The sequence below is a fragment of the Pan paniscus genome, chromosome 10 (genome assembly GCF_029289425.2).
Source record: "Pan paniscus chromosome 10, NHGRI_mPanPan1-v2.0_pri, whole genome shotgun sequence".
In the NCBI taxonomy this organism is placed as follows: Eukaryota; Metazoa; Chordata; class Mammalia; order Primates; family Hominidae; genus Pan; species Pan paniscus.
This window is the reverse complement of record NC_073259.2, coordinates 88,667,019-88,692,437: the sequence shown is the minus strand read 5'-3', so window position 1 is coordinate 88,692,437 and position 25,419 is coordinate 88,667,019. Positions and strand designations below refer to the sequence as shown.

General features: G+C 34.7%; 1 protein-coding gene across 1 annotated transcript in view; it reads right to left on the bottom strand.

Annotated features, from left to right (window-relative positions):
* Window positions 1–25,419, bottom strand: part of PTPRQ (protein tyrosine phosphatase receptor type Q) — a 242,407-nt gene that overhangs the window by 35,821 nt on the left and 181,167 nt on the right. Inside the window, exons 31-35 of the mRNA XM_003811662.4 lie at window positions 24,552–24,710; window positions 23,722–23,944; window positions 21,964–22,037; window positions 11,818–11,917; window positions 9,039–9,167 (exon numbers count right to left, since the gene is read on the bottom strand). Of these exons, the coding sequence (XP_003811710.3) occupies window positions 9,039–9,167; window positions 11,818–11,917; window positions 21,964–22,037; window positions 23,722–23,944; window positions 24,552–24,710 (685 nt within the window). The remainder of the gene's footprint in view (window positions 1–9,038; window positions 9,168–11,817; window positions 11,918–21,963; window positions 22,038–23,721; window positions 23,945–24,551; window positions 24,711–25,419) is intronic.

The window sequence follows — 25,419 nt, the reverse complement described above, 5'->3', positions numbered from 1 at the left end:
CATATTCATTTATGATAGTGAAGGTTACTATAAGACTATAATCAGTTCATTACTGGATAAATCAATTTGGGAACTGTCCAGATTTCAATAAGATAACTGACTAATTTCCAATAGAAAGGGCTAAACACTTTTTATTACACGAATCTTAACTGTCTTAAATTCTATATCTTTTGGTTGAAAAGTGTCTTATTTCACGTCTGGACTCATTTCTTTAAAGCCTATCAAAAACTTAAATTCCACTCAGATTACTCTTGATGGATCTAGAAAGGAAGCATTTATTTATGTTGGCAGTGGTGATTGAAGACCATATTGTCACAGAGACTCAGCTTTCCCTCAAGGTCAATTAGTTGAAATCTATAGGGAATTAAAATATAGTCCTAATAGAGAGCCACAGATGATAACCTATAGCTGAGCAGCTTCAATCAGCATTACCAGTGGTATGGGACAAACTGAGAAACTTTTCTTCTACTTAACCAGTGATGTTAAGTTAAAAATAAAAGAATCTCAAATTTGTCAATTGATGTAAAAATATGTATTTGTATCCCATAGCATGTACTTGCTACTTAGATTAAATTTGTGAAGAATCTATTTCTCTGGTAAAATATTAATATTTCCAAGTTTTGTATGATACTGAGTGTGAGTTTTTAGTTTATATATTTCATCAAGTCACTAATGACACATAAATTACATCTACTTCTACAATATTCTATCGCTTATCCAAAGCATCTATTTTAATACTTTTAAAGGTGCCTTAATTTTTGTTATTTCCTATTAGTTTTCTTTATTTTGTTCTTTCACATCCTTCTGCATTCTTTCACATCCTTCTGCATTCTGTCACATCCTTCTGTATTCTTTTACCAAATCATTGATATTTCTGTGGTGCTCAATATAAATTTAAAATATCCTAACCCATGGTTGGTCCTATACAGCTGATTCTAAAATTTTATAAGAGAAATATACCATAAGTGAGTAATAGAATACTTCCTTTTTTTTTTTTGAGATGGGATTTCACGCTTGTTGCCCATGCTGGAGTGCAATGGTGCAACCTCGGCTCATTGCAACCTCTGCCTCCTGGGTTCAAGCGATTCTCCTGCCTCAGCCTCCTGAGTAGCTGGGATTACAGGTGTCTGCCACTATGCCTGGCTAATTTTTGTACTTTTAGTAGAGACGGGATTTTGCCATGTTGGCCAGGCTGGTCTCGAACTCCTGACCTCAGGGGATCTACCCGCCTCGACCTCCCAAAGTGCTGGGATTACAGGCATGAGCCACCGCGCCTGGCCATGTAATACTTTTTTAAATCAGGAAAACAATTAATAGTAAATGATATGTATTACCTTCTCAACATATCTTCTCATATGTGTAGGACAAATCAGTTTAAAAGAAGCATTAAATTTGAAGGATAGCTCTTTGGAGGCAATGTTTCTTCCTTTCTCATCACACTATTCCCAGTGCCTAAAACAGTGCCTAGCACTTGAGAGATACTCAATTGTTATTTATTTTTATTTAAGCAAGATGAAATGGCCTTTTAGATGAGAAGTGAATGCAATATTCTTGCTGATGTCAAAAAGCTCAGAGGTATGATCCCCAGTGTGGCAGAAGTTGAATTTTCCTTATTACTAAGCCTTTCCACATTAGCACATTTGAAAAAATATTCTTGCCAGAAGTCTTCTTTTGTCAACCATGTATTCTAAATGAAAACCATGGGCATTGTTTAGCTACATCCGGGGCAACAGGGTAGAATTTGTAGATAGAGAGGAGAAAGAGACTGATCAAAGTTATGTGAAGAGATGGATGGGGCCCTGAGCAAGGACTCAATGAATATGAGATACCAGAAGATATTATACCAGCTAAAAATAAGGCCTTACTGCCTATTAGCCAAGATGACAGGCAGGCAATAACATTTCTCTGTTAGATATTAGAAGCAACCTCAGAAAACTGGATTTGGAACAAGACAGATCTACTTTAAATAGTATGACGTATGTAGAGGTGTTCTATAAAGGTTCTGACTAACACAAATGATTAAGTTTAGCTCTGTCAGGGTAAGGGCTCTGATTGAGCAGGGTACTAGTCACTGATTCTAGGAATGAAAATTTGGCGTTAGAGAGAGGAAAGCAAGAAAAAAGAAAGAAGCAAGCAAGCAAGAAAAGAAAGAAAGAAGAAAAAAGAGAAAGAAGAGAAAGAAAATAGAGAGAGAGGGAAGGAGGGAGAGAAAGAGAGAGAGAGAGCAAGAGAGAGAGAGAGAGAAAGAGAGAAGGAGAAAAAGAATAGGAAAAGGATTCTATTTTACGATGATGAAGAAAGACATTCAGCAGAGTTGCTCAACCAAACCGCCTCTGAGTCTGGAATGGCCCAGAGGTTAACTTTGAGTGCTGGTTGAAAATTGATATTTTATGTGTAATGTGATCAATTAAATCTTCAGTTTAACAGTGTCTTACTTTGACAAATGTTTGAACCCCATCAAGCAGGTCCTCTGAAGGAAATGTATTTTCATTAAAGTATTTTAATTCTGTCAATGGGAACTTGGTAACTAGTTAATCTGAAGTTAAAACAAGGTTACTTATGATTCCCAAATGCTAAATGTGATTAGATTAGAAATAGACCGGGCTTCCTTGATTTTAATAATGCAGAGTATTATTCATGGTTAACCAGACTATCAGGAGCTTTGGCCCCATTCAGCCTTATAGCTCCTGAAGACGGATTCTTCTTTAGTAAGGCGTGTGATTTTGAAATCAAATGACTTTTTATTCTCTGCCTCCATTCATATTCCTCCATTCATATTCCTTCATTTACATTCTTTGCATGAAGAAATTTATTATGTTTGGGACACTCAATCAGTTACTGGGGTCCCTGCTAGTGCTGATATTCTGCTATGCTACTCTCAGAATGTAACAAAAAATGTTTGTGCCAGGATACAAATGGCATTGCTGAGCATCAGGGGAGTGCCTGGAAGCGTGCACAGTTGGCTACCCATTGGTCAGTGGAGAAATAACGTTTCCATGAAATATGCCATTCTGTGTATGCACTAGAGAGTCAGGGAACAAGAAATGTCACTGTCTTGGTCCTTACAGGTTAACCATCTACAGTTGCAAAAATGAGCTTGTATGAAATGTAAATATAGTTTCCACCCATCAGATGTAGAACTCAACTCTTGCGTCATGTTGATAACAGAACGAGAAGCCTGTACAGGAATCTAGGTGCAAACTTAATTTGCTATCAAATCTAACACAACATGAGAACACAGCAAATTCTCAGGACATGCACATTATGAGTCAATGTGCATTTTGATAAGATTAACTTGACCATTATCAATAGCATGCAATATTATAAAGGACATGTTGTAAATAGAAATATAGCTTTTGGGGGGAGCTTTGGAAAAAATAGTGCATTAAACAACAAGATGTTCAATATTATGTATTTTAAAATATAGAGCACACCACCTGACAAGATTAAAATAATCACAGCAGAGTTCTGCATTACCACAGTAACTTACTGGATGACAAAAATCTCCTTGCGTCTAAAGAAAAATGAAGAGTATCTGGAAGTAAAGATTCATTATTTAGTATACAAACACACTGAATTATTTTTGATTTGTTATTACAAGAATATGAGCATTAAGTATCTCCAATTTCATTCTAAGCATAGAACATTTCTTGTATTCCGAATTCACAAATTTTTGCCATTGTTTGCAAAGATAGCTTAAGTTTAGAACAGAAGTAAAATATATGACCAGAATTTGTCAAAGAATGATGACACTTAAAATGTGAACTATTAGAATTTCATATATCAGTCAAAAATTATGAGTTATTATTGAAGCCAAAATAAAAATTACACTACTAAAAGTTTTCCAGTTCCTGCAAGTTTGAGTCAACATTAAATGCCATCACTTCTTTGCTTCATGTCATGAGACAACAAAGAAATCCAAAGAGGCACCTCTTTCTTTAGACTCATTCTCATCATAGAAAATGCTGCTGAGGAAGAATTCCATGGGTCTTTGTCTATTTAAGAAAGTTTACATTAATCTTCTCTAGTATGCTTCGAAGTTAAACACACACACACACACACACACACACACACACACGTGTATCTTCATACCTCAGAGAAAGACCTGGGCTAGCTTGTAGCTCTCCTGCTTATTAGCTTTATTACCTTAGACATTTACATAAACCTGTCCTATCATCATTTTTTAATCCATCTTTAAAATGGGGATAGGTGTACCTACCACTAAGGTTTGAAAGAGTTAAGTGAAATCACTACATGCAGAGTTTAACACAGGAGTTGCTCATAAACAGTAGCTATTATTTTGTTAGCAAACTCTATATATGAAAGTAGACCGGGGTAGTATTTAATATTACAAATATAAATCACAATAGTAACAATACCAAAGGTATTCTGGTTTACAGTTTACAAAGTACATATGTAGAATTTTTTTAAGCAGTAATCTTCCTGAAGACATAACTGTGTATTTAACAAAAATTCAACATGTACACTTCTAAAGTTACTGAAGAAAGAAAATTATTGAAGAAGACTTCTCTTAAAATAGAAATTTTTCCAACTCATTAGATTGTTTGCTTTATCTTGTGAATTTTAATTCTATTCACGATTATTGGATTGGGCTTTGAGGCTTAAAATAATGTGCCATTACATTCACTCAACTAAAATAGGCAGGGTAATTAATATGAAGTGGTGCATAAAATTTTTGAAAAAAAATTGAGGACTTAAAGAAACTGAGTTTCTGTCAAGTAAGAATATTAGTGACATTGATTAATGTTGTTTTACTATTCTTTTCTGATTTAGTCGGCATAAGAAACAAAACTTCCGTGACTTAAATGTGGAAAGAAGATAGTAAAAAATAAGCTTATTTAGCAAATAGCATTTTTAGCTTACGAAAATTCTGTTGGGTTATTTAATTATAAGTGATGTGACTCTCATGGGAAGGTAATCGTTTTACAGTTAAACTAGTTAAAGGCAATCCACAAGGTGAGTCAGTCTCAGTGATACAGGTCTGTGTCTTACAGTGCGTGTCTGTGTCTGCTGATCTTGCCAATAAGAGCTCTAAGAAACCTTTCTAACTTCAGTGGGCTAAGTGGTGGTGTTTTGCAGGAGCCATCACAAAATGTTGTTCTGTATGTTTATTAGATAACAAAACCCAAGGATCATTTCCTAATTCGGTAAGTGTGAAACAGATGAGCTCAAAATGTTACATATTCTTCCTAAGAATTATAGTTTGTGTTATCTAAACTTAAACATAAAATGTGAATAATTTTTGTACATAATATAATTATCATTCAAATTGAGAATTTAAAACGTTATTTTAGTATATCCTTGAATGTTTTCATAGAATTAAAGAGTACTACATCTTTATTTGACTCCTGCTCTCATTTGGGAAGAAATAGTATAGAATGATAGACTGAGAGAAGGCATTTTCAAAAGTTTTGTGAAACAAAGTGGAACATAATTAAATAATGAGTTTACAAATAACAAAAATTACAGAATGGGTTTTAAAGTGTAAATATACAGGCAGAGAGTATAAAATAGTTAAATAATTTCTAAAATATGAAACCACAAATCATTGAAAGGACTTAGTACCAAGCACCATGTTTGTTTTTTGTTTTATTTTTGCCTAGTTGGTAACTTCCTAAAATTAATATTTTAATTATTGGTTAGAGATTCTTCTTTTATCATTTATCTTTTGGACATGGGAAAACATACAGGACTCAGAAAAATTATGAGCTCAATTTTGCATGAAAAATTTAGCAGGTTGGAATAAAAAGGACATGCCTAAGAATCAAGTAGAGAGAGCGTATGTTAGCTGGGTAGATTTTTTTTTTTTTTTTTTTTTAACGGAGTTTCACTCTTGTTGCCCAGGCTGGAGTGCAATGGTGTGCTCTTGGCTCACTGCCACTTTCAGCCTCCTGGGTTCAAGTGATTCTCCTGCCTCAGCCTCCTGAGTAGCTGGGATTACAGGCATGCGCCACCATGCCTGGCTAATTTTTGTATTTTTAGTAGAGATGGGGTTTCACCATGTTGGGCCGGCTGGTCTCAAAATCCTGACCTCAGGTGATCCACCCACCTAGGCCTCCCAAAGTGCTGAGATTACAGGCATGAGCCACTATGCCCAGCCTATTAGCTGGGTAGATTTAAGAGAAATTATGGAAGTTCTTTCCTGCAGATAACAAAGACATATGGTGGAAGTCTGCCAACAATTTAGGGAACTAAATCAGACTTCTTGATTCTCACTCCTAGAATCTACCATCAGTCTCTGATTGACTTTGAATGGATTTAGATCTTCAAACACCTCAAAACAGATGAAGAGTTTTAGAGCTTCACCAAATGACAGGATCCACGCATATGTACATGCAGCTAATTATATTTGTTATTTTTTCCAGTCTTATTGTCTAATGTTTTAGTGACTTTATTAACATAAAAATATTGCATAAATAGTAAAGCTGGACACAGATCTCTGTACTGAAGAATTAATGCCCAAATCACTTAATTGTTATTTTAATGCATTTCTGTAATAAGTCCAGCAAAGCATGTTATTATGTGCCATTGGAATTACAAACAATTGTGAATACCAGAATCACAACAAACAAGTGAAAAAGTGAAAAGCATGGAAACTAATATTTCCAATTTTGCTATTATCATGGGTAATATATACTAATTCTCTGTGTGTAACAAAATAAAAATTATCTGAAATATTATTTCACTTTTAAACCCTTTTACAAATAATGCAATACATAAATAAATAAACACAGAAGTGGAAAAATAAATAATGAAGAGTGAAGGTCAAATAAAGTAGACCCTGAATTATAAATAACCAATAGTAAACAATCTATACATTCCTTGCCCACCTTTTTCATGATCTGAAACTTTTCTGTAGCTGCCATGACAGTCATTGTTAAAAAAAAAAAAAAAATCTACTCTTTTTTTTTTGACATGGAGTCTCGCTCTGTCACCCAGGCTGGAGTAGCTGGGACTACAGGCACATGCCACCATGCTGGGCTAATTTTATATTTTTAATAGAGATGGGGTTTCACCATGCTAGCCAGGCTGGTTTCAAACTCCTGACCTCAGGTTATCCACCCTCCACAGCCTCCCAAAGTGCTGGGATTACAGGCGTGAGTCACCACACTCGACCTTTTCTAATTTTTTTATGATGATGTATTTAGTGTTCAGAAGTAGAGAAAGGGGCAAGCTGTGAAAATATATAGTGTTTAGGGGATTGAATCTCACCACAGTCTGCCTCGAATGTAACCTCTTCGATAAATAATACTTTCTCCAATATTGACTGTTTAAAAACATGACATAATAAACAAAAAGAGTGCTTTTTCACGTTATTACATTTGCTGAAGATATTCAGGATTTTTCACGGGCTACTAAGTATTCTTTTAACAAAATGAAAATGCCTACCAGTGTTGGGGAGGGGGTCGGTCTTAGAAGTTTACATTTTAGTATGAACAGATTCAACTATATTGTTCAAATAGCTAAAATTAATTGCATTGAGAGATTTGAATTTTTTCCCTTGTGCATTTTCGGTTGTAGAATAAAGGGATGGGCCACACAGCCCTGAGGAGGGGCAAAAGGAACTGACGATGGAGTGCAGGAAGGAGGCTAGGAGGATACCACTAAAATTCATTTGGCCCATAGGGGAAAAGGAGGAAAAACTTTCTTTGATGATGCAGAACGATTCCTTAAGGGCTGAGACACAGTCTAGTAGTAGCAGTGCTTGTGTTCCTATGATATGGTTTTACTTAGATGAGTTACCCTGGGAATCTTTTATTGATTCTTTTTACATATTTGATATTTTGTACATAATATTTCTTATATAGAAAACTATGTCTTGGATAACTTACAATCATCTGACACTTAAATCTTTGGAGTACTATCCATTTGTGGATAGGACCACTGTATTAGAACACAAAGATCAACATCTGAATGTTTAAAAAGTCAGCTGTCATATCCAAGAAAACACATTTCCCTGCAATTTAGTGATAACATTGAATAACCTTCATTTTGTAGCATTTGGAAGGACTTTGCTTATCAGATGACACTTCCCTCTATAGCACATATTAGGTATTTTTAGATATGCTGGAAATATACTTGCAAAGTCCATCTATTAGATAAAGACCAACTTTAACAAGTGACAACTACAAATGAATAACTTTTTGAGTCCAAGACATTTGATGTCATATTTTCAAAATTAATAATAATTTTTTTAATTTTAACAGAGCTGAGCAAATACTTGGTAACAACTACTTTGTGCTTATAAGCATTACATATTATTGAATCTTATAAAAATGCAAACTTGTTAAAATAGCCTGATGGTAGTTTTCATTAAGAATTTGATGAATTATCTTAATAGACAAGTTTTTATAATGTGCCAATATTTTGAATAATTGATAATGCTTTTAAAAGGATTTATAATTATTTTTTCTTTAAAATTATGTACTTTACTATTTCCAATAGGTACCAATGAAACATATTTAGTACACATGTTTTTACTTTTCCCTCTGAAGGTAACTTTTTACTTTATATTTAATTTTTAAATACAAAGAAATTTAAAAATGATATCATATACAACTTAGACTTTTATGTACTTTTATACTGAAATAGTTATTAAAAAGCTTTTATAAAAATGGATATAAATAATATCAAGTAGTTATAAATTTAATTAATTTAAACCTGTGATTGAAAATGTGGACACTTCCAGAAAAGCTTAATGTAAAAATCTATCATATGAAATGAATTATTAAACATAATGTCAAAGGTTTAATGTGGAAAAATATTTGTCCCAGGAAAATAATCCTGATTGAACATTATAGTCCGAAGTTCACATTTAACTCAGAATATTAGGAAGATTAAGTGATTCTCTGAACAGCAGTGAGAAGTGTGTAGAAGACGGAGGTCACTCTTTGAAAGAAGATCTCTGTGACCTGTGTAAATTAGAGCCCCACAAACACTTCCAACAAGCATAGGTCAGAATAGGGTCATGGCTCCAGGCCCTCTGGACCACAGTTCACCCAGAGGAGTGTGCTCACCGCGTTAATCTCTCGTCCTTCAGTTCCAGGTCTGCCACTGTGATGAGCTGATCCAGCTTCAATTTAGTGTCAATAATTTCTGCATCCTGAGGAGAATATGTACCACCTTCTTTCTGCTTCTGTCGAATTCTAAAACAAGCGGAGTAAAGTCCAAGAAGGGAGTTTCATACAAAGTATATAAAATTAGGTTTAGTTTTCTTTTTAAGTAAAGACATTTAGTCAAATAATTTCCTTGTTAAAATCACCTCTCTGAATATGTTGCAAATTTATAGCTACTCGACTTCTTTTTCTTGTTTTAATTCCATAGAACCTATTCTACTTTCTTTTTTTTCTAATAAGTTATTGGGATGAAGTTCTAAATTTAAGAAGAATTAGTTGACGAAGGCCTGAGCCATTGGTACATTTAAATATAGAGCCAAGAAGACTTACGTTGTGATCTTGTTTCTCTTCTCTCTAGCTATGTCATTGATTTGTCATATAAAGGAACTATGCCAAAGTGAAAATAGTTCAATGCTATCAATAGTATTGCTAACAGATAATGCCCCATTGTGTTCACATATATGAAATATTTTTACATGCATGAAAATACTTAAAAATTATTTTCAAATTATCTTATTGAATTTTTATAAAAATATTGTGAGTAGATATTATCTTTACAATCAGAAAACTTAGGTTCAAAAATAAAAGCCACATGAATCTGAGAATCAAATCAGATTCTTTTCATCTTAAACCCTTTAAATGCTTATTTCTCCATGACACAGTATGGTATATTACAAAGTAATGTTTAGCTATTCTACCTTTCACATTTCAAATATTTAGTATTTATTAAGAGTTGGATATCAAGGATGATATAGAAAGTATAAAACATGTTCCCTACCCTCAAAGACATTACAATTTAGTTGAGAGGCAAGATTTCAATGCAGAAAAAACATGAAAAGAGAAAAAAAGATTCAAATTACAACACATAAGACAGTGCCTGAGTAGTTACATAAATAGTTATTATTATTTAGAGGAGGTAAAGAAGTAGAATTTGACTTGGATGTCCCAGGATGAGAAGGAGGAGGAAGCACATTTCAGGTTGACTGAACAAAAGCAGAATGTGTAAAAGCCCAAGGAATGTTCAGGTGAGAATAGATCTCTTTAGCTAGTGAGTAGGCAAGTTGTGGGGAATAAGGAGGACCATTTCCTACTCACACAAGGAGTTCATCTTGTAGAGAAATGAGAAGTCAGAAAAGATTTTAGAGCAGGGAAATTACATAAATGTGGCCAGTCCATACTCCTTAGGGAAAGGCCCATATTTTACACATTATAGCATTCAAAGTGCCTCGAATGATAACTCTCTCACTGTCTTCTGGCTAAATCTGCAAACAGTTATGTGGTATAGAGAAAATATCTTTTTCAAGAGCCTTTCAAATTATCTATTAAAATTATGCTTTAAGAGAGTCAAGATGAACCACAAAGCATGGCATTTAGAATACAGAACTACATTCTTCAGTTGAAATAAAAATAGTCTATTGAACTATTTAGGAAATTGGTAGAAAGTTTACTTGACAAATGTAAGGTCCCTTTAACTCGGCAATCTGCCTTAAGAAGCTAGATTTTGAGGTCAGAAGTAAAATTTCCAACGAGGCCCTGTAAATAATAAGGGAAGTAGGATGCTGATGCTGAGAATGGAAAGATACACTTGGAAAATTCAGCACAGACATGTTCAGAAAGTAAGCATGAGAAGGGGGTCTACCATATAAGGAAGCTGGATATTTTACAAGTGTTGTTCTAACTATAAAAAAGATCTCTTTCTGTATAAACTTTAATATCTAGACCTGATTGAGATATTTTAAATTAAACCTATAAGAGTTACAAATTACTTTAAAAGATGTAGGTGGCCTGAAAGCTTCTGCTTTTGTGTTTTCACCTTGTCTCTCATCTCCAAACCTCCTTTTTTTTGCTGTGCTCTTTGATATTGGAGCTGGAACCTACATTTCTCCTTTGCCAGCCGGCCGAAAGTGAGGCTTTGTCAATAGAGGGCACTAGAGTGACCCTGAGAGGCAGTAGGAAGAGGAAAACACTGCCCTTGTGGGATCCAATCCTGCATTATTGTTATTCATTGTGAGAGTCCAGCAGCTCACTTGGATGAGCTCTTGTTGCCTCTGAAGTGAACGTTCTGCCCATGCCATTCGTGAACAGTTTCAAGTAGTACCAGCTCACCTACACCATTCAGCAAGAATGGAATGCTTCTATTACCAATTTCAGCCTGCCTACCATCTAATAATGATGGGTAGCTTCTACGGAACAGCTCCAACCCCTTCCCTCTGTCATATTTCTTTGCTCACTGTTAGGTGATAGGTTGCATGTGCTCGAAGTAGCGATTCCATGTAAGTCTTGGGAGACAACTTCTTTCAGTTCTTAGTTGTTTACTGTCCTCTCTCCTTCAAGTTAAAGAGAGTAGCTGCTTTGTTTTGCTTGCTACTTCTGGACTCTTAGATTTCTCTTTTACTCTCTTTAGTAGTTAGCCATTTCTGCTAGTTAACAATTCTTTACATTAAATGTTTTCTGTTCAAATGGCAGGATATCTTTCCTTTTATGGCTAGATTTAGTCAATACACAATGCATATACACTTTAAAGTATCATATTGTACATGATAAATACATTTTTATCTGTCTATTAAAAATAAAAATGTTTCCCATTCAAGTAACTGTTGTGGCTTCTGTCTCCTGATTGGACTATGACTGATATAATGCCCATAAAGCGTCCTGGAATGTAAGCGCAAATAAATCTTACCTTGCAAATGCAAAAATAGCTGTTCCAAGGAGAATTATTGAAAGGATACACAAAGTGACGGAAAGAATGATCTCTACGGTTCTTTCTGAAAGTCCTTCCCCTGGAGAAGAGGGATAACAGGATCATTAAATATTATTATGGAATCTTATTTTGAATCACAAACTACCAAAAAATATTATCTTGGCATAAGAAAATATTCTTTGCCGAAGAATACTAGTAAAATGTAGCAGCTTGTTTGTTCCTCTTCTCCTAGATTTTTTAACTTTGGGGCTCAGTCCCGGGTCTTCTTGCTTTTTCTATCTAAACTCACTCCCAGTGTGAGCCCATCTAGCCTCACAGTTTTAATTTCATCTATATGATGATGACTACTTAGTTTTTATCCACCAGACTTCAGACTTATATATCTAACTGCCTACCAGACGTCTTTATTTTGAAGTATACTTAAAATGTTAAATCGCTATGTCCAAAACTGAACATGTACACTTCCCTCCTTTCAACTGTATCCTCCCACCTCTCAGTTGATGGACACTCCATTACTGTAGTTGCTAAGGCCAAAACCCTGGAGTCATCTTTGACTCTCTTTCATAGAATACATCCAAAACATGTGAGGAAATCCTGTAGGCTCTATCTTCAACATATTTGTAATTTTCACCAAAGAAACTATGTAACTTTGGAAAGATGGTAATTGCAAAGTGGGAGGAAGGAACTAAACAAATTCAAGACATATAACGGTGCTAGAGATCTAGGAAGCTAACAAAAGGCTACTGGTATAAAAGGAACAAATGATCCTCCTGAAGGGGCTCCTACTGGCCAAAGAGGGAAGAATTCAAGCCTTATATTTAATAAAAATGGAAATTGATCAGAAATAAAAAATAAGATTATTTAATAAAAGAAATACAAATAACAAAAATACTGATTTTTTTTAAAACTTTTATCTTCAATTCGGAGGCCACATGTGAATGTTTGTTATATAAGATAAACTTGTGTCACAGGAGCTTTTTGCACAGATGATTTCATCACCCAGGTATCAAGCCCAGTACCCAATAGTTTAAAAAAAGTACTAATTTGTAAACTCTGGCTATAACTAGACCATCTCCTTGGCCTAAATATTCTTAATTAATTTATAATTGAAATGTATACTTTTCTGGGTTTCTTATCTGAACTATATTTTATGACTTTTTAAAAATAGCCCTAGTTAAGGAGATAAAGCTCATTATTAGAAGATAATTTTGCTGCATAATGTTAAAGGAGTGACAAAATTAGAAATTAATAAACAGGGCTGGGCACGGTGGCTCATGCCTATAATCCCAGCACTTTGGGAAGCCGAGGCAGGCAGATCCCAAGGTTAGGAGTTCGAGACAACCTGGCCAACATGGTGAAACCCCGTCTCTACTAAAAATACAAAAATTAGCTGGGCGTGATGGCAGGCGCCTGTAATCCCAGCTACTCGGTAGGCTGAGGCAGGAGAATAGCTTGAAATCGGAAGGTGGAGGTTGCAGTGAGCCGACATCGTGCCACTGCACTCCAGCCTGGGTAACAAGAGCAAAACACCAGCTCAAAAAAAAAAAATTAATAATCAGTATTTCTAGTGAAATAGTTGATTCAGGTAACAAACATAAATGTATTCTAAAATGATTAGGAGGAAAGTTAATGGGGAATTGGACATTTACAGGATGACAAAATATCGCTGTATAGATTATACGCTTGTTATAAGTGGTCAAAACCAACTTTCCAGTGAAGGATCATGCTGTTGCTGCCACCAAGGCTACTGATCAATTTTAGCATCACGTGTAACAATCAGATATTCTACACTTCCTGATGGAAGGTATTTTGATCTAGTGAGCAAGACCTATAAAGTACTTCTGACAAAAATGTTGACTGTGAATACTCAAAGCTTTAGATCTTATTTCTAATTTATAGGAAAGTGGTGGAAAGGAAAAAAATTAAAGGACATCAAGAGAAAACAACCAGACAGATCCAAAATATGGGACTTCCTACGTGACAACCTATCTGATTGCTTCAGCGAGTCTATGACACAGGGGGGAAGGAAAGGAGAAAAGAAGGCTCTTTAAAAAAATAATAGAAGAAACAGAACAATCAAAGATAATGTGTAAATTCCTATTTGGATCCTGATTCAAATAAATTAACTTTAAAGAAAAAAATCAAAGACTGATTTGAAAACGTATATACAAGTAGCTTAAATAATATCAATAATTTATTGTTAAGTTTAATCACAGCAATATAATAAAAATGTACTTATTAGAGAAACATACTAAAGTATTTAGGAGTGGAATATGCGTTCTGTGACTTACTTTACTTCAGAAATAAGTGAACAATGTCTAAATAAAACAAATGTGGCCAAATGTTAATTATTATTAAATTGAGTTAGTAGTTATTTGGGGGTTCATGACACTATTTTTTCTAGTTTTATGTATGTTCCATTCACTTTGCTCCACCTTTGCTGCTGATAATCTGATCTAGGCCACCATCCTGTCTTGCATGAATTAAAAACTTAGCAAGTCTGCCTGTATCCACCTTTGTCCTTGTTCCACCTATTTTCAACATACAAGCAAGGACAATCGTTTTAAAACATTATTTCTCTGCTTAAAATCCTCCTCATCTTCCACTGAGAAAAGCCCATATCCTTCCAGTGGCATGTGTGATCTGGTCCCTCATTAACTGTCTGGTCCCCTGTTACCCCTCTGATTTCCCTTCCAGTCCCCACCTTGCTTGCTCACTCCTAGAGAGCCAGATTAGCCTCCTTATTGATGAATAACACAAGGCCATTGTTGACACAGGGCTTTTGCAGCAGCTTCTTCCTCTGCCTGCAAAGGTGTGTATGCCTTGTATATCTTTCTGGGTAGCCACTTCACTTCCTTTAAAGGTTTGCTGAAATACCTTCTCAATGATCATCTATTATGGGCTGAATACATGTGTTTCCCCCAAATTAATATGTTGAAGCCCTAATCCCCAGTGTGGCTGTATTTGGAGTAAGAAAGTAATTACAGTTAAATGAGGCCATAGGGTGAGGCCCCGATCTGATAGGATTAGTGACTTATAAGAAGAGACACAGAGAGCTTGTTCTCCATCTCTCTCTCTCTCTTTCTCTCTCTCTCTCTCTCTGTGTGTGTGTGTGCCACTCACTCCTTTCTCCTCCTCCTCCCCCCACCATATTCTCTCTATCTCCATCCATGCACCAAGGAAAGGCCATGTAAGAACACTGCAAGAAGGCAACCATCTGTAAGCCAGAAAGAGAGCCCTCACCTGATACCAAATGGGCAGGAAACTTGATCCTAGATTTCTAGCCTTCTGGACTGTGAGGAAATAAACTTCTATTGTTTAACACACCCCATCTATGATATTTTGTGATGGCAGCCTGAGCAGACTAACACAGCACACTATTTAAAATTGAAAGACCCAACTCCCTGCATTTTCTGCCTCCTCCTCCCACTCCTCCTTCCCTCTGTTCTACTTTTTTTCTCCATAACTTTATCTTCTTTTAACATATAAATCACTTATTTATTATTCTTACTATTTATTCTCTGTCCTTTCCTCCAGAATGTAAGCCCCCTTGAGTACAGGGGTTTTTGTTTTATACAAAACTATTCCATGGTCTGAGAGATGTACTGGGCACAGAGTAAATATTAAATAAATATTTGCTAAATTTACTAATGAACAAATATATTGATTTTGAAAAAGATTAAAAATGTTCGTGTTTGAAGATCAGGCATTGAACCAAATAAGAATATAAAAATTATTAAACACAACTACTAATTATAATTGTAATCAATTTTAAGTTACATAATTTATAATTTTACTGCACAAAGTATTACAGTCAAGTGACAAAATAGGTTACCAATGTGTAAAATAGGCAAGTATTAATGCTTCATCTTTTTGTCCTGTATTGGTACTTATGAAATGTTACCAATATAAAAGAGTTCCTGTGGCTATCCTGCATGGTGGATTTGAATAAATACTGAATTTAAAACAGTTATCAGCACTTCATGGTCTGCTAGAATCTCCTGCTAAATTTAAAAAATGAGAAAGCAGCATGTATCACCTAAAGTATTTTAGGTACACTTTTTTATACATTAAAATATGAACGGTTTGATTTATGAATTTTCACATGGTTACTCTAATTGGATATGCTTGGGAAAGGAGGCATGAAGATGAATAAAGAATCCTCTTTATTAGGTAATAATGAATCACTGGGCCTTAGAACTCAGTGGGAAAAAAATGTTCTCATAGACCACACAAAAAATTTTTTTTAGATTAGATTACCATTTCAAAGCACTGGCCAAATGAGGAAATGACATATAATATATTAATAAACAATATGTAATCCTTTGGGCACATGAATTACAAAAGTGTCACTAAGAGAGGACAAAATGTTCCCTGATTATCAAGTACACTTTCTGATTCACTGTTATGCATGGACCCACAGAGCATTAACAGTAGAGAATGATGTCACTTCTCCAAATCCTTTAATAGAAAATGGAATTCTTTTACTTAAAAATATAAACATGATTCTTTTTGTAGTAGGTGCAAGTCATTTCTGACTAGACTTAAAATCCTGTGACAAATCACATTAAATTGTTCTGTTTACGTAATAAATTGTACTACTATAATTTGGCAAATCATAATTCTAAAGCACTAATTTTTCATAAGTATTATCTTCTGACTGAAGTTATCATTATTTAAATTCAGCATATGTATCCAACTTTTTAAGTCTGTTTTTAAGCCTATTCTCTAAGGAGAAACTTGAATTCAATTAGATATAAAGCTCATAGTACAATGCCTGGCTCCTGATAAAGATTCATATAAAATGGAAAGTCTTTTCCTCCTTATTTCTCCTTCTCCTTCTTCTCCTCCTCTCCTTCCTCCTCCTCCTCCTCTTCCTCCTTCTTTATTATTATTATTATTATTATTATAAAAATTGAGTTCTTATAACAGGACTAAAGTATAGGGAGTTCATCTTCTCTTTTGGCCCAGTGCTAGTCACCTAGGGTATTCAAACACTGAGCAAACAATTTACTAAAAGTTACTCAATTCCATAAGTCAAGAAATAGAGTTAGATAGGAGGAATAAATGATAAGTGCTTGAGGTGATGGATTTGTTAATTAACTTGATTCAATAATTGCACATGGTATACATATATCATGGCATCACTCTGTTCCCCATAAATATATACGTGTATAATTTGTCAATATTCAATAAAATTTTAAACATATAGATTAAAACACTCCATAGGGATGAACATCATTTTCATCCATACAGACAGGAAAAAATTTAAAGGTAGCTAATAAAGTGTTTGCTAGGGTGTGAGAAAAGTCACATTATTCGGTGTTAAAAAAATAAAAAGAAACCATATCTCTAAACACAAAAGCAACACATGCTTATCTGTGAACACTAACCTCAAAAGCCAAGACATAGTGTGAGAAAAGAGAGCTGCTAGAAATAATTAAAACTATCAAGAAGAGAAAATGGTACAGCAAAGATAGGATGTGGGAGCAGAAACATCACCCATAGTAATGAACTGGGGGCTACTTGGGGACTTAGTGATTTGCAGGTAGTGTGTGCAGTGGTTACAAGTACAGCACTGACTGAGGTCACGCTGCCTGGGTCTGAAAGCAGGTTCTGCCACCACCTTTGGGATGGTTAAAAAGCTTGGTCAAGTTACTAAAAAACACAATGCTTCAAATTTCTTACCTAGAAATTGGCGCTATGTAAATAGGAGGTGTTGTTACAGAGTTGCAGTGAAGATGCATGAGTTTATATGTAAAACCCCTTAAAGACTTGGTACATAAACAATGACAGGTATCTTTATTAACAAACATTTCATATTTATTCATCCATTTTATTCATCTGATTTAATCTCCTAGTTAGCTTCTAAAATGGGTATTAGTATTCTCATTTTAGAAATAAGATTTCAGAACTTAAAAATAAGTTTTTAAGTAACTAACCCACAATCTCATAAATTCAATATATACCAAGCCTGCCTGAAATACGTCTGTCTTGACTACAGAGTATGTGAGGTTCACCACCACATTACCACTGTCTCGTTAACAAAATACAATCTTCCTCTGTTCGTCTGGTGACTTTAGGGAATTAATCCTTTGGATGCAAAAGATACATAGCAACTCCCTATTTCTGAATCTAAGTGAGCACATTGGAACTTTTCATTGTTAGCATAGTAATTAAATGAGAAGTGTTATGACAAAAGAAAACAATCACAGAGTGCTTTTGCCATGGGGTTTAAGATTTCATCATGTTCAGCTTTAATGAGAGCCCTGTAAGGTACAGAAACGGGTATCTGGTTTTCAAATCACAGGATTCCTCTATAATTAAACCTTGTAATCAAAACATTGCCTACAAGCACTTTCCATAAACTGATGTGCCTAGGGAAGATTTTTTCAAAAAGTTTAAGAGGGTTTTTTGTGAATTTTGATAATAAAAATGCCAATACTCAATCTTGAGTAAAAACAAAATCAAATAAGTTTCAAGTATTTATTTAGGATTAAAATAATGCATACATTATCTTCCCTGTTTATCCCTACAGGCCAGAAAGGTTTCCCTAAATGCAAACTGCTCTTCCACAGACTCATACTTATCCATCCAGTGAAGTTCTACCTGGCCATCTCTCACTTGTACTTTCATTAGTCCCTTTCACTAAACTTAAACATTTTTAAGATTATCAGTCTATGGTGATTCTTTTGCCCCTAATTTTAAACTCCAAATAATAACGTCTCTGAGAGGCATAATTACCACTACAATGGTCTGTGGAAACAGAGTCTTGCAAAAGCTCTTAAATCCCAAAGTTTCAACAGACAGGCAACTCGGCTTAGTGCTCACTGCCTGTGGTGTGCAAAATACCAGTGAATGAATGCTTATCCCCTGGTGGGTGGATGACCTTGATGGGACCTAGACTTCTCTCTCTGTAGTCTGGGATTACATGCACACATATGTCTTCAGCAGCTTACCAGGAATGTTTGAGTCCCTAGCCTGCTGCAAATGATTCATATATCCCAACACATGACATATTTGAGAGAAAAAAAGGACTCAATCACCCTTTGTCATCTTCTGATGACACCAGGGGTATTATATGAATGCACTTTATTATTTGCCTGCCTTCATTCTCACAACCATGAAACCATTCTTGCCACTGACCATTGGAGAATTGATCAACTTTGTTTTCTTTTTGAGTTCTTCTAGAGTTTCTTCCCTGGCAATGTTCTTTTACTAAGAACTCTTTTGAATCTGTGGCAAGCTTGTCCAACTCGCAGCTCATGGGCTGCATGTGGCCCAGGACAACTTTGGACGTGGGCCAACAGAAATTTGTAAACTTTCTTAAAACATTAGGATATGGTTTTACAATTTTTTTTGGTTCATCGGCTATTGTTAGTGTTGATGTATTTTATATGTAGTCCAAGACAATTCTTCTTATTCCAATGTGGCCTAGAAAAGCCAATAGATTGGACACCCCTGATCTACAGCGTTCTATCAATGTCAAATGGACCAGGACCACTTCTAGGGGATGTTCTTTGTTGCTTGACCTATGAAAGTGACTCTAATCTCCATAGAACCACGACACTCAATAGCCTGGTAGAAAGCAAATATGACAACAGTAATTGATGGTGTTAAATCCATTAACCAGAGAAATGGCTGGGCTGCTTTGCTAGTCATTGAGGAATTCTGCTCCAGGGATGCATTCTCATTTCACTACAACTAACGATTACAAACCAAGCAAGTTCCTTTGTTTCCACTTGTCACTGTCTTACTCGCTATAAATGACTATCTAAATAGCAGAACTCCATGTGGTCAATCCAGAATAAGCACTGTAGGGCAAAGGCCAATTAACAATGCTGCTGTATCTCAGGAGAGAGTCCCTGGAAGATCACTCTAAGGAGCAACCTAAAAGACTGTCATTATGTCACTGGTCTACAAAAAATACACTGAACTCTGAGTAATTTGATCATAGACACATAGGACCCTTCCTTGTCACTATCCCTCAGCAGCCCAGTGCCTTTCTATATATTGTGTCCAGTCTACATTTCACCAGTCCCTCCTTCCTTAGTCTTGGCAGGATCCTGTGCTCTGTCCTTCATTACACATCTTTTACTCACTGTAGACTCCTTCTGTTTCCAGAGCACACAAAGATTCATACCTAGATGATTGGGGTGGCAGTGGTTATACTTCCAAAGAAGGAATCAAAAACCTGACTGTGTATTTCTGCTACATTCCAGGATTAATGGTTGTATTCCACCACCTTGACTGTGAGTGGAAAGAAGAAAGAGAAGACCATTGCTGAGGAGCTCTTTGAGATTACTTATAGTGCTGGATGAGGCCATCATTGGGCAGAGAGAAGCCATTTAGCAGAATCTAAGGAATCATGCTCCTGTGCACTGTGGTTCCTGATGCTTGGCGCTCCCCCCCTTTTATAGCTTTTCTTTCTCATTTCCATTACCCTGAATGTCTCAACTTTGCCTCTCAGATAACTGACGGAACGTGTTGCCTTCCCATGAATAATCTGTATGAAACCAGTAAGTTGATGAAAGACAACATCATACAATACAGCAAGGCTACCTCCTTTCAGCACTGCTCCTATAAAATATTATCTCCTAAGACACATGAGTTATCTATCTTGTCTAGGTCTTTTACCTTCCATTGGCAAATGCACCAGGATCACTACTTAGCTGAAGTAATGGCTTATGAATGCTGTAACCTATAGGAAATTATGCTGATGACAAGAAGACATTTATTTTACTGTGGTGGCATCAGAGTGTGATAGACTCACCTATCAAATGAAGAAACACTTGATACAATTTCAAAACCACAAAACTAATCAGCTAGCTTTAAAATGATGAAATTATTGGGTAAAATTAATCAAACCAATGATTTGTATAAAATTAAACAAACATTTTAGCCAAAGAAATTTGTTATTTCTCCACAAACATCTATGTAGCAAACTACATGCCCCCTCTTTATTTCTTCAAGATGCAAAGTTTCCTTGACTATATGTAGAGGCTGTGGAGGCTGGCTTTTTATACAATTAATATTTCCATAACCCAATGAGAATTTCTGGCTAAAAATGATGGGACAATCCGTCTTTCTCCAGTCATAACTCTCACTGAAGTCTATTAGCAGTTCAAGATACACTGAGCAACAGCTCACCAGGATCTGAGCAACACATGAAGTCTTACATTTTCAAGTGGTGCCCCAGAAATACCCTGTTCATGCAATTCTTTAAGACGAATAAACTGGGGCTTTTGAGGGCCTGGCGCAAACAATGTAGAATGTTGTGATCCTCTCAGTGAAATTCTAGAGAAATAATTTCTCCTAAATAAAAATGTTTCTAAAATATTTTATTGTAACCTATCCAAAAAAGCTATTAAACTTTAAAAATTTACTAACTATAAAATATTAATATATTTATATATGTTGTTTTACACAAAACTTCAACAACCCCTCAAGGATGATACTCTTATCAATATTTTCCCAACAAAGGAAACTCAGATTTATAGAAATTAAATTATTTTCTCAAGTGACAGAGCCAAGATTTGAACCCAGGTCTAAATCCCGTATTTGTAATGTAATGTTATGAAATCCTGTTCTGTAATGTTGGAATCCTGGCCTAGCCACTTAAATACTGAAAGAATCTGGGTGTTGGTTTCCTCATCTGTAAAATGGAGTCAACATTAGGGCTTAAGTCAGAGTTTCTCATCCTCAGGACCACTGACATTATGGGCTGTTTTGTGCATTGTGGAAATTTAGCAGCATTCCTAATCTTTGCCCACTAGATGCCAGTAGCATGCACCACCACCACTACCATCCTGTTATGGCAGCCAAAAATGGCTCCAGACTTTGCCAAATATCCCCTGGGGTATAAAATCCCTCTGAGAAGCACTGACCTAACTTAAAGGATAGTTAAGATGAGATGACAGATGTTTGTGTAACAAACCTTCACAGGTACTCCTAAACCTAAAAGAAAAAATTTTAAAAACCCACAAATATTATTAGACAGGCTAATTAACATTTAAATGAGTTTGTATTTTAAAACATCTAGACATGGATTAATACATTTACTAATAAATGTTCCAACTTTGATAAATATGTTGAGATTATAAATGAATTACAAAAATGTCTTACCTAAAGTCTTAACAGGGTCAGAATAATCAGAGTCAGTAAACTGTCCCATAATATTTGTAGCTCTAAATTTAAATCTATAAAATAAAAAAAGAAAAATCAACACTTTGCATATCATGTGATTTTTCCTATGAATAACTCAAGAAGTAATTATAAAAACTATTTATTTAATTCAAAAGAAAATGAATTTACAAGATGAAAATTTCGAATGGAATCATCATCAGGAGAAATATATGCTATATTTATATGAGACAAATAATTATCTCGTACTTTGACCCATTGAATTTGATGAGGCAGGGGCTAAAAATTTGGTAAACTCGTGAGCAGTTAGCAGTTTGAACAACTGAAGCAGCTCACCTCCTTCATGGATTTGTTTAGATGGAATGATTTGATATCTGTGAAGGGTGTTACACTAACATAATTTATAAATAAAAGGCATAACTGTTATACCTCAATCATTTTTGCAAATGCTAGTGAATTAGATTAAAATGATGATATAGAACTTGTCTTGTTCACATATAAACACATTAAGAAAATGTTTGTTATTTCTGTGTGTGCACAGTTGCATTTGTATACTTTTTTGCTTCCATAGCATTTGAAGTAAAGGATACAGAAGAAGATCAAGCTTAAAAATTACAAAAAGAATCTAAGATCCTCAGAGACAATTGAAATTTACTTAATTTAAAAATAAAGGCACAAGGGCATTTAAAAACATAAAACCAATACGTTGCAATACATGATTGAACCTCTACCATTATAAAATTCTTATGATTTTATTTGTTATATGAAGAGTCTGTTTCAGGAACAAATATGCAAAATAAATAAACTATAAATATGAATAAACATGATACTTGGTAGTATATCATTTTTATAACTATCATATGTGTATAGATATTCAGGCAATAACCTAGAATTTGAACCAAAGTAATTGCATTTAATAGAGATGATAAAGCATTCTTTTTATTTGCCTAATTTCTCTAATTTTTCCAATGTTAACTTGGCTTAGGATATTTGTAAAGAATTTGATAATGTTTTAACTAACAGGCACAAATAAAAGCACCTGCATTTAAAAAATTACTAGTAAAAATTATATTTTGAAAATCACACAAGGATAAGATGATTCTTTTAAAAATTGTAGTCTTACAATACAAAAATAACATAATCAATTCAAAAGGAAAACAATCAATTTAGCAAATAATTTAATACAGCCAAAATATCAAATTGATTTTAAAATGTTGGATTTTTAGGGGCTACAAAAAGCCAAATATTAAAGGCGGTATTAAATATTTCTATCACTCATTCATGAGATAAAAAGCAGAGAGTTATTGTTATGAGTGACATAAAGGGAAGCCACTGTTAAATCAAAGGATAGGATAGTGTTTCAAAAATCCTGTACATCAGCATGGATGGTAAAATAATAAGTGAAAAACACATTAGTCACATTGTCCTCTACAGAAAGAATTAAATTCTCCTATATACCTATGTTCTCCAATAGCACATTTTTCATATGGTCTTTATGTAACTTATATCAAATCATAATTACTCTTAGGGTTGCCTGCTTCCCCTATAATACTGTATGTTTATGGAATGTAAGAATAATTTTCAGTTTATCTTTCTATTCCTAGTGCCAGAAAAATCAGGTCACTATACGTGGCGGACATCCAGTGCTTATTGGAAAGATGAAAGGACAGGCAGATGGATGGATGAAAGATACTAACTAGCTTGCTAACAGAATGCATGGTAGATATAACCTATACTTACAAGTATTGCTTTTTTGGTTTCAGTGGTCCATTGCAAATTTTGTCTTCATTGCCGGGAATCATGCATGCATTATCAGCACCTATGATGTAGATTTCTTCATTGCCACTAAACTTTGTCTTTCCTTCTGTACATGGAGGGTTAGGAAAGCCTTCATTTGTAAAATATGGCCTTGCTTTATTAAAATATGCATCATACCACTTTGTTACATTTCCATCATGCTGAGCTGTTTCCAGAAACAAAGAGAACAATAATTCCAAGTAACATATGAATATATTTTTACAATTATAAATAGTGTTTTTATAATTGTATAAGGGGAATCTGGATGCAACATCAGTCACCAGAGATAATTCAAGTGATCCACCTGTATAGGCAGGTAACCCTGTTCTTCTCTGTTACATGTGAATCTACAGGAACTGTTATAAAGGATGATTTATCAGGTAGAGAAAGAGCATCCCTCAATCAAGAGTAACTCACTTGTTCACCCCTCCAAAGAAGCTATCAAGATTCCATCTTACCAAAATCAAAACATGTTTATCTACTAGTATATGGAATTAATAAATCACATATTTTAACTGTGCCTTTCTTGATAGGTAAATAAGAATAAATAATTGGTATAAATAAATGACATTTATAAAAGTTTTAGAAATAAAATAAATGATTGATTTATTTACAAAGAAATGATTGGTATCATTAATAATAATATTGACAATCTATTAATCTCAAGAGGTGTGTGATAACTGGGAGTCAATCTTAATTTGAACTAAATTCTTTTTAGCACTCAGTAATCTACACTCCACAATTTAACAAGATAAATTGACATGTGATGATACCTCCTGTTTCTGTCACAAGCACTTGTACATTTTTTATTGGTCCATGATCATCACTGTAGTAACATATTGGCATTCTGATTGTAATTGTTGTTGAAGTCACAAGCAGTTTTCCTGTGGCATCATAAATAGGGGTTGGTTTGGTTTTTGGTCGTGCTGGAGCTATAAACAAAGAAGAAATATCACTGCAATTGATGTTATTGTTTCAACAACAAAAGAAAAAATCTTTCTCCTTTCATGCAGTTAATTTACAGATAAAGTGATGACAAACATAAATAACAAATTATAGAGAATTGTGCTTGGAGACAGCAGACATTTAGCAATTATTATCTCCTGAAAGCATAATTATATATTTGAGACTTTCCTGAGATAATAGAGCCCAGGTGTGATTTTCGGGCACCTGACTCCTCTTTGCATATTAAAAATTCAATTTATATATGCTCTCACTCATATATATTTTTTATAAATGCATAAACATATTTACTTTTTACTATAATTTTAGTGTAGTTTCTTTTGCTTCTTTTAGCTGGTTTACTAATTTCTGTTCTAGTCATACTAGCACCCCTCCCACAGTTAACCCATGCTAAATATCTAGATGATAGCATCCCATATTTTTTTCCATGTTCACATAATCATATAAAAATACATAAATAGTCATGCACAACACACTCTTCTCACTGTTTGCTTTTTCTAATGGGGCTCTAGTATGTATTATAATTACCCCTCATATTGCTTTTTTTGCTTAAATATAACTTGGTTAAATGTTTCCAAGTGACCAGGTACAGCACTAACTCATTCTTCTTAATGACTATATTATATATCATGGTGCAGCTGCATCATATTTATTCAACCGTTCATCTGGTGATGGGAA